The sequence below is a fragment of the Stylophora pistillata genome, chromosome 6, assembly GCF_964205215.1.
Source record: "Stylophora pistillata chromosome 6, jaStyPist1.2, whole genome shotgun sequence".
Taxonomy (NCBI): domain Eukaryota; kingdom Metazoa; phylum Cnidaria; class Anthozoa; order Scleractinia; family Pocilloporidae; genus Stylophora; species Stylophora pistillata.
This window is the reverse complement of record NC_142524.1, coordinates 12,544,652-12,555,097: the sequence shown is the minus strand read 5'-3', so window position 1 is coordinate 12,555,097 and position 10,446 is coordinate 12,544,652. Positions and strand designations below refer to the sequence as shown.

The 10,446-nt window shown below is 37.6% G+C and overlaps 1 protein-coding gene and 1 long non-coding RNA gene across 3 annotated transcripts; one reads left to right on the top strand and one right to left on the bottom strand.

Moving 5' to 3' along the window:
* The first annotated feature begins 183 nt into the window (after window positions 1–183).
* LOC148728296 (uncharacterized) lies at window positions 184–2,012 on the top strand. Its single transcript, XR_015988623.1, has 2 exons — window positions 184–476; window positions 911–2,012. It is a non-coding gene; the product is annotated as an uncharacterized LOC148728296 (long non-coding RNA).
* On the bottom strand, window positions 884–5,433 carry LOC111343412 (uncharacterized). 2 transcript variants are annotated; one of them, XM_088724801.1, is made up of 4 exons: window positions 5,347–5,433; window positions 4,934–5,235; window positions 3,407–4,693; window positions 884–2,764 (listed from the first exon to the last, which is right to left on the bottom strand). In XM_088724801.1, exons 1-4 carry the CDS (start codon window positions 5,382–5,384, stop codon window positions 2,091–2,093), a joined length of 2,301 nt encoding a protein of 766 aa, XP_088580927.1. In that variant the 5' UTR covers window positions 5,385–5,433; the 3' UTR covers window positions 884–2,090. The 2 variants fall into 2 exon arrangements, with proteins under 2 accessions (XP_088580927.1, XP_088580926.1); XM_088724800.1 differs by having other exon boundaries at window positions 884–4,693.
* Window positions 5,434–10,446: the final 5,013 nt, after the last annotated feature.

Sequence of the window (10,446 nt, the reverse complement as noted above, 5' to 3'; positions counted from 1 at the left end):
TTCAGCTAACGTGCAGTGAAAAGAGTACCAAGATTGTATGCATATCCTTTGGGAACTCTTTTTTTGCTTTTTTCAATAATTTGTCATCGAACTGCCAGTTTAGAAAAAAATCGACAATATACGTTTAGAGCTAACAAAGAAAAACTGTCAGACTTTCGTCGCCATTGCATGTCTCGTAGCACGATGGTCGGTAACTAAGGAGTTTTCTCCCGTTTGTGCGGGCTCATCTATTGACAGCGGTTTACCCCCAGTACCTGTCTTGAAGAACACACGTAAAAAATATGGCGGACCAAGGGGAGCTTGTGCAATTAGATTTAAGGGCTAAAAACGATAGATCGGAGCGAGAAGACCTATTTTGGAACACCAGTACTGTAGAAATGAAATTTTCCGTGGAAAAAGTATGGATAAAGTCCGTGAGAAAGGCTAAAAACAAGCCAAACTATGGAATGGGGGAGATGGATTCTCTTCACGAGGAGGTGTGTGGAAATAAACTCGAACTTTCTGGACCTCTCGTCGATTCATATTTGCGGGAATTAGGGGAAAGCTTGAAGCACAAGCAAACTCACTCAAAGGCAACTGGGCTCACCAATCCAACAACTCTTTTTATCCCTTGGATGGTATTCAGACACATCATGACTCTTGCTCGAGGATATGGCTGTGAAGTTGATTTATCAGGGAAAGGGAAGAAAGTGGAAATTTTGATTAAAAAGCAGGCCTCCGCCAGAAAAATATTTTGTCCTTCTCGATTCTCTGGGCAAAACTATTTACACAAGAGGAAATTCAAAAAGCAGACAGACGGGAAATATCACTATGCAGGGCGATCTTCTGTAGTTGTTACAAAGAATACTCCTATTACACTACGCTACAATATCACAACAAATCGTTTGACCCTTTCTGCTTTTATTCAAAGGTACAACGAGGAGGATTTTGCTATTGATAATCAAATACAAAAACTTATGAACATTGAATAGGTCTGCATTTTTTTTCTGCAAAACAAATCTTGTTTATTTCGCTTGTATTATGTTGTGAAGTAATAATGTTTTGGTTCTTTGGTTCAATCTTAATTTTACTTAGTCTTGTGGTATGGTAATGTATGGTAACGAGTTTTGGACGAAAGGAAGATAAAATTGAAAGCAAGGACAAAATTGAACCACAACATGTATTTATCACTGGTTTATGTCACTAATTTATTAGGCTTGTAAGTTCAAATATCTATTCAAATGTTCTTAATAAAAAGAAAGAAAAAAAAACCTAATGATGGTGATAGATACTATAAAATTGTCAGCATTTTATCAAAATTGCCAGTACATTAGCAAGAGAAAAGGTTAAGGGAATTAAAAAAATCCCCCTTAGGGAAAATGCTTTGATATTTCACCAATTTCACTCAGTTACAATTAAGGAAATGTATGGATATCAGTGAGGAGAATTTGCAGGTGGATATTGAGACTTAGAGGGTTTAAATAACTAGAGTGGCATGAAGTAGCACTGTCAGGAGAGCAAAATCAGGCTGTTCTTGATGCTTTAGAAAATGCTGTTGGTTTTGTATTGTGTTGTAAGGGTGGGTAATGTTCAGTATCTTTTCAATATTTTGTATGGGATTATTTCTTAATGCACTTATTATCAGCAACACCAGGAAATGACTTCTTTGTTAAGTGCCTTAAATCAATAATATTACTTTTTTTGTTCACAAAGGTAACATTTGGGGCCCTGTGACTCATGTCACTATTGACACTTTCAAGAAAGTACATACATGAATATCATATTAAGACTAGAGCTGCAAAATTATGATCTTATGAAACATATTTTTTCCAAATTTGATACTTAATTACAGCAGTTGTGTTGAGATGGACAGATCCAGCTTTAATTTTTCCCCGGAACTCATCAATTCACTTTATTTAAGCTCCTATGTTAGAGTTATCACATATATACATACACTATTTTTATAAAATTTGGATCAATGACATAATATTCATTATAATAATGAAAACAATAATATGAATGATTTAGAACTAGGCTTTGTGATTTTCTCCTTGAAGTCCCCTCAATTTTTTTTTTGTAATAAAAAGGGACATTTATGGAATGATGAATGTCTAACTAACTTCTGCTGCAAGAAGCCCTTCCAATCTTCTAATAAGATGAGCTTTATCCCCAGTTAACGATGCTCCTCTTACACGTAGTTCTTCTTTCAGTTCCTTGACATTCATCATTTGAGGGTTAATCTTACTAGATGGCCTAGCCAGTTGTTCTCTTGATGAGTGTGCAACCTTTTGATGAGACTCAAGGAGGACCACATCTGGGAATCTCATTTCACATGTTTCACACCTGATTGGCTTAAAGATAGCTATAAGGTTTTCATCTAACTTCATTTCTTGGGCACACCTTACAATATCTTTAGACTCCTCACAAAATGAACAAAGGGAAGCTTCATCTCGTGATCGTCCACACTCACAGAAGTTAAGGGTATCCTTGCAGTGAGGTGGAAGTCGAGACTCAAAGTGGGATATGTAGGTAGACGGCACAGGCTGATGTTCAGGCAAATAAAATGCCCTGACATAATTAGTGCGCATTAGCTGCCACCACTTACCTACATTGCTTGTTGAGCGAGACCTATTGGTTAAATTTAGGTCCTGCTTCACACCTGAATGCTTTGATTCCTTTGCCTGCAAAGAAATAATACCATAACCAACCTTGTACTGTCTGTAGAGCAATTCTGCATGGTAGGGTATGGCATAGCCGATTGTCCAAACTGTTAAGTTAACAGCATCTGGGAAGAATAGAGAGATAAGGTTGAAGTACATGGTGCAAGAGTGCTTTAGTTGATTCATTCCAACTGAATTTGCCTCAACCTTGCTGAAGAGCATCCCAGAGTCTCGGAGATACTGAGCTGCTTTACCAAGGGCCAGGCGCTTAACCCTCTGAGGACCAGACTCATCATTCATGCAGAGGGCATCAATTAATCTAAATGAATACCTGGCTAATGAAACAGCTTGTTCACCTATCAACCTTGTAGCGATATTGTTGCTCCTTTTGTCTTTGTCATTGTAGTGTTCCCTAATCTTTCTTGAAAGAAATGCTAACTGACAGCCTTTCCTATCTGAATTACCTCTGACGCTGCCACTTGCTGCAGTACTACCTATTGCTTGCTGAAATACCTTATGTTGCTCTCTAACTAGTTCTGACTGCCTAACTCTATCTCCAGCACCCTCGGGGTAACTTGACAATATAGATGAAGCTGTTTTTCTCTCCCGAGGACTATCCTGAACGTGTAAAGGTGAACTCAGAACCTCTAAAAAGTCCTCAATCAAATCTCTCTGTAAAGCTTCACGGTAGATAACATTTAGCAGATGCTGCCAAGCATTAATCTCACTATGCACTGGCTCTGGTCTTTGACGATCTGCAAACTCACCAATCCTGGGATAAACAACTTGTCTAATTCCATTCTCTGCCATGAAAGATAATTCTTTTTCATGCTTCTTGGCTTGACTAAGAGACTTGCTTAGTGATTCTCGATACTGGTTTAGTTTTAAAAGATCTGCTTTCCTCTTCTCCATGGAGGGTGGTTTCCAGGTATCTGAGAATGAATGTCCTATACATGCCCCCATAGTACCCAAACTACCTTTGTGAACAAATGCATAAGGGGAAGGGTAAGTAGCAGCCTGATTTAACTCGCCATTAGCCCAACTTTGCCAAGACTGATCAGCACTAGGTTGAAACTCTAAGGTACACTGCTCACCACAAATAGTTAACACATTACCCTCTAGCATTAACATTTCCTCTGTGTGTTGTTTCCAAAGGTCTTCCATTACCCTGTCTTTTTCATTTACACTTAGGCAATGCAAAAGATATTGAAAATCCCTACTCCTAACATGATCCCCAAAATTCCAAACAGTTAATGACCCAATAGACATACTCAGATCACTAGTTTCTGGGGCACCATCATCAGAAAACTGTACAATAAAATGATTGGTATTTTCATTAAACCAGATGAGCTGGTTCCTCAAAAAAGGTAAACGCAAATGCAAATCAAGTATCATGAAAACTAAACCAGTGACAGTTCTAGATACACCAGAGTAATTGGGAATTGCACATACATGCCCTATATCTAAACTCTTTACAAACTTGTCTATTTTCTCATCTGATGCTATACGAGGAATAGTAACATTCACACCTGCACACTTAACATTCCTGGGTAACCAAACATCTTCTTCAGCATTAAACACAGAACTTTGGGTTTTACAGATTAGTTGAAACTTTCTCCTAGACAAAAATGCTTGATACTTTATAGAAACAGCCTGCTTTAAGGCTTCTTCACTGGTTCCATACTCTTTCATTGCCTTCCCAAACACACCCTGTAAAAACCGACCCCTTTTATAACAAGTTATTAATTTTTCCATGATCTCTTTTTTTGCACATGATGCAATAAAATCCCAAGCACCATAAATTGCACCCTGCTCCCCACCATGAATAAATTCTAGGATATTCCTAGTTTCCTGTCGCCGTCTATATCGTGTGCTTGATTTAGGGTTGTTAACCATTTCAAATGTAGTTGCACTACTCTTTCTACGTGCCTTGGCATGATGCCTTTGTTCCAAAAGTGTCTTAACTTTCTCATACTCTTTCACAATACTGTCTAACCTCCCCTCCAGCTCTCTAAGCTCCTCCTCAATCGCCTCCTTCCGCCTTTCTACTTCCTCTAAAACATAGAAAATAAAACTATGTAAGCTTATGTTTGTCGCATATGATAATGAGCTTACTTAACTTATATGACACAATATTTTAAGCCACCAAGCGGAAATGTCTGCTATAAAAATGCATGTGGATCGACAATAGAAAATGATGCTGATATACATGTTTATTGAGTGGAGGCACAAACAGATGTTTAAGGATATATGCACTGATGTATCTAAATTTAGAACACGAAGTCAAATTCAACCTGATTCAAGTCTTGTTGCATTAGCTCGCTCTTCTACTTCATGTATCTTTCTCTCCTTCTCTATTAGTTCTGATTCTCTCGCATGAACACTAGCCTCCCTTTCCTCTACACGAATTTTCTTCCGATCACAATCATTTGTGATAGCTTCAGCAGCATCTCTAGCTTCCCTCTTGATCGCATTTCCCACCTGTATCGGAGAACGGTTCCAAAATGGGTTTACAACCGCTCTCTTCGAATCGCACCTGCCAGAGTGATAATTGCTTTTACTGCACTTTCTGCTCTTCGAGCACAGTTTATCGACTCTAGAACAAACAGAAACAGTTTTGGTATAAAAAGGATTATGTCGCGAATTTCAAAATGGCGGACGGTGAAAACTGTTTTTCAAAATGGGGGTTTAAACTCGTTCTACATACCTGCTTTCCTCTTCTTCTTCGCCACATTTCGACGCCATTACGTCAATTTACATTCTGAGTTTACGATGCCAAGGGTTTGTGGGATATATTGCATAATAATAAGCAAAATCTCTCTCAGACAGGGGTCCCACAGGCTTTTTCGTGTTCGTGTGAACCGAATAGAGAGAATATACATAAAGTTTTAAACTCAAATCTTTATTTTTGTCATGACAATACTTCAGAGGTAGTTATAATACAGATTCATGACTGTATGTGCTCTGTAAAACCACCCCTAAAGGTTTTTTTAGCTTTTTAGTGAGTGGGATATACCAGCCTATATTTCGAGTACAAAAAGCCGGAACACACCTCCCTTGCAGTTTTCGGAAAATTAAAGTATTATAATGTATGCATACGTGTTATCAAAGGCAATGGGCATGAAATGAGCGCACTCTACACGCCGCGATTTATGTACATAATTTACATCTTATTAAGTCTGGAGAAGCCATTGCCGAAATGACGCGTGATCACGTGATCAAAGTAGCGTCCTGGAGGAAAATTCCCTAGCAACCGACCATCGTGTAGGGAAAACCCCGGGAGTCCTCGACACACCCCTAAAAAAAACCCCGGAAAGCTGACAGGTACGCAAACGAATTTTAAAATAACACAACATAACGACATAACATATTTACAAAGAACCCCAGGAGACTGAATAGTCATCTGCTGAAAGCGAATAATCTGACAGCTAGACGACACATTCTATAATTTTTCATATGAAAGACCATGTAAGAGCCCGGATTAGGTCTTGAAAGATTATGCTTGTAAAAGTAGCATATTATGCTAGTAGCATTCCTTTTTTTGGCGAAATTATTCTAAAATTATGCTATTTTTTCCAAATCTTGCCCCTTTTTTTTAAAATTATGCTCTTTGGAAAAATTGCAAATAAGTCCAAAAACTACATTTTTTTAATTAGAACTCGTTGGTCAACAAGAAAGAAACGCAACAAATCCACAATGAAATTCAAATAAACATGTGGTTCATGTTAACACGCACACTAGTACTAGACTAGACATGGCCTACAATGTGACTTCCGGTTCCGGTGCACCCCAGACCCAGGCTCAGACCGTTTCAGACGCCGCTCAGTGATTCACAGTGAACTACAAATGCTACTACTTGAACTAAAACTTAAAACATCGAATAACGTCACCTAGTGCTTGGGAGTAAAGATGAATAATGTTCAAATTGTAGCATAAAAAATGATCCCGTAATTATCAAAATATGCGAATTATGCTAGCATTGCTACTTGGCAGAAATTATGCCAGTTTGCTCAAATTATGCCAAAAATTATGCTAGCATAATATATAAAGGCCTCGCCCGGACGCACTAGGCAAATTTTTGTGTATTTTGCGAAAAAAAAATCTGTCACCTGTTCACTGAGACAAGTGCGTCCGGTGATTTTTAGATCTACTAAATTTTGTCAGGCTTGCCAAACTTCAAAGGCACAGTCGTCCTAGAGGGTCTAGGGTTTCATGTCGAGGGTCGAGGGTACCTTTTCTTCCCATTTCTTTTAATTAATGAATAAAAACTTAACCAAATTTAACGTAAAATAATTAAAAATAATTTTAGTTCTCTTTCACAGAAACGAAGGAGTTGATCACTGACACCGGAAATCTCGACCAGGTACCGTGTATCATGAAAATTGCGCGGTTTTTACTCTTGGCGGTGTTTGGCTGAGTGTTCTCTATCCGTTTAGATAAATAATCAGTGTTAATCAAGGTTAGGGCTGAGAGTAGTCTCTAATCTTGGCAATAGTTTTTTTAATTTTTTGAATAAAAACTAGTGAGCGGGACACAGAAACATCTTGTCGGCCTGGTTTTTTGAAAGACCGGTTTCGTCTGATCAAACAGACTTCATCAAGGATTTGCATAAGATTTACAAAGGACATACTTATATATTTAACAAGTTTAAAGTACAAGTGACTTTCAAATTGGGATGTGAACAGCAAAATGACTAACAAACAGGAAAAGTTACGCAAACCGAGCCTAACAAATGGGATATGTTACGCAGAGCCAGCGTAACAAATTAAGCAATGTTTATTTTGGGGCTCACGATTTAAACCCCAAAAATAAACATTGCTCAATTAAAAAGATTTAAAAGAGACGTTGGAAAAACGAAGAAGTCAATAAATGTGAACGATTCTTCCCGGGAAATTTATTGTTTGGAGCTCAGTGGACATGTCAGGAGTTTCTTTGACAGCTGTATTACACGGCTTATACTATTTTGCGAAAAGAAACGAAACGAAACGAAACGAAATTGTACTATTTTGCGAAACGAAACGAAACGAAACGAAATTTTGCAAAATGCCGTTTTTTCGCCTTTATTTAGCAAATATGTCCTCTTCGTCCGAAACGAAATGTTTCCACTAATAAAATGATCAACATTTCTAAGAGCCTGGTCACCTCTCATTTTATTGACCATAGTAGAATTCGTTTCGCAAAGTAGTAATTTTGACAGAATTACTATTTTACAAAATGGCGTTTTTTCACCTTTATTCAGCAGATATGTCCTCTTCGTCCGAAACAAAATGTTTCCACCAATAAAATGATCAATATTTCTAAGAGCCTGGTCACCTCTCATTTTATTGACCAAAATAGAACTCGTTTCGCAAAGTAGTAATTTTGACAGAATTACTATTTTGCGAAATGGCGTTTTTTCGCCTTTATTTAGCAAATATGTCCTCTTCGTCCGAAACAAAATATGTCCACTAATAAAATGATCAATCTTTCTAAGAGCCTGGTCAACTCTCAATTTATTGACCATAATAGAAACCCGTTTCGCAAAGCAGTAATTTTGACAGAATTACTATTTTGCGAAATGGCGTTTTCAGTCACCTTTATTTAGCAAATATGTCCTCTTTGCCCGAAACAAAATGAAAGACAACTACTTGTTTTTGTTCTCGATTGCTCTTTATTGGCTCGGAGTTTACTCTTTATTGTTGTTATAATTCTGTTTTCTATTCTGCTCTGTATTCCTTGTATTTTGTTCTGTTCTATTTATGGCTGCCGCAACTCGATTTTATAGCTGACCAACAAGCCACATGCGTGACTGGCAATTCCAGCCGAACTCAATTAACGCTCGATGTTTGGTCAAACTGCTTGGAAAATGCGTTATAAGGTGACCAGAGGTGACCAGGCTCTTAAAAATATTGATCATTTTATCAGTGAAAACATTTTGTTTCGGACGAAGAGGGCATATTTGCTAAATAAAGGCGAAAAAAGGCAATTTTGCAAAAATTTCGTTTCGTTTCGTTTCGTTTCGTTTCGCAAAATAGTATAAGTCCTCTTCGTCCGACACGTTTCATTTTGTTTCGGGCAAAGAGGACATATTTGCTAAATAAAGGTGAAAAAAACGCCATTTCGCAAAATAGGAATTCTGTCAAAATTATTACTTTGCGTAACGAGTTCTATTATGGTCAATAAATTGAGAGTTGACCAGGCTCTTAGAAAGATTGATCATTTTATTAGTGGAAATATTTTGTTTCGGACGAAGAGGACATATTTGCTACATAAAGGCGAAAAAACGCCATTTCGCAAAATAGTAATTCTTTCAAAATTACTACTTTGCGAAACAAGTTTTATTTTGGTCAATAAAATGAGAGGTGACCAGGCTCTTAGAAATATTGATCATTTTATTAGTGGACACATTTTGTTTCGGACGAGGAGGACATATTTGCTAAATAAAAGCGAGAAAACGCCATTTCGCAAAATAGTAATTCTTTCAAAATTACTACTTTGCGAAAGGAGTTCTGTTATGGTCAATAAAATGAGAGGTGACCAGTCTTAGAAACATTGATCATTTTATTGGTGGAAACATTTTGTTTCGGACGAAGAGGACATATTTGCCGAATAAAGGTGAAAAAACGCCATTTCGCAAAATAGTAATTCTGTCAAAATTACTACTTTGCGAAACAAATTCTACTAGGGTCAATAAAATGAGAGGTGACCAGGCTCTTAGAAATATTGATCATTTTATTAGTGAAAACATTTTGTTTCGGACGAAGAGGACATAGTTGCTAAATAAAGGCGAAAAAACGCCATTTCGCAAAATTTCGTTTCGTTTCGTTTCGTTTCGCAAAATGGCACAATTTCGTTTCGTTTCGTTTCGTTTCGCAAAATAGTATAAGCCGTATTACACCCCATGTTGTGAAACCATTTGTGAAGACATCGCGCAAGGATGCATCGAACGAGGATTTTCAGTTCTAAACGTAAGAGCAACTTAGGGGAAGATCTACAAGAAACAGTTTCTTATGAATATGTTTTAAAAATTCTTTTAGCTGACTTCTACTTGGATAAAAATTACTACATAGATATATTTTACTTCGACGATTATCTTAACAAACAATTAATGGTAAGTTCTGAGAATCAGTTGTTAATGCTTCATGTTAAATAAATGGTTATTTTTCTCTTCCTGCTTAAGGGCTCTTTCGTAGTTTGGACAACGCCAGGTTGCATTTGAACGTTCCAAAATAGTTGTTGAAATGCATTTCCGGTGAAAAAAGTCCTTGCAGCTTCAACGTTTCGATCACACAACGAGGAGACTTCGAGTCTGACTCTTCCCTCGGCATTCTACACTTCTTGAGAAATTAATTTACGTGCCATCATAGAATTCGAAATGTTGTTCAGAAAGCGAAATTATCGATTGGAATACAGCAGAACGCTGAATACAAATTGAGTGAGCAAAGTTTCACAGTTTGATCGTCGCTTCTGACATCTCGTCATAGAGACGAAAGTCTCAGCTCACTATGTGATGTAATAGCGAGCGCTATTGCCAATTCAAAATCAAATGAAAAAATCAAGAGGTAGACGTAACGTTTAGAGTTTGCTTCTTCTGTATTCGTGCTTGATTCCCTTTTTGACGTAAGTAGGACTAAGTATTCGTAGTTAGTACATCAATTGTTGAACCGTTTGCATTTTGAGCGTTCAGTTTAATTGCTAGTGAAGCATGATTGAACAGTCTTGTTCGACCGATTATCAGATTTGTTCGATGAGTTCAAATCGTCTTTTAACCTTTGCGGTTAGAAAAAGTCTTCCATGCGCCGGGAAGGCCGCACTGTCCATACCCTAC

Coding starts and splice junctions, on each gene's coding strand:
- LOC111343412 (XM_088724800.1), bottom strand. CDS start 5,384: ATGGCGTCGAAATGTGGCGAAGAAGAAGAGGAAAGCAG. Junction 5,236..5,346: donor GAAGAAGAAGAGGAAAGCAG/GTATGTAGAACG, acceptor TGTTTGTTCTAG/AGTCGATAAACTGTGCTCGA. Junction 4,694..4,933: donor TGCAACAAGACTTGAATCAG/GTTGAATTTGAC, acceptor TCTATGTTTTAG/AGGAAGTAGAAAGGCGGAAG.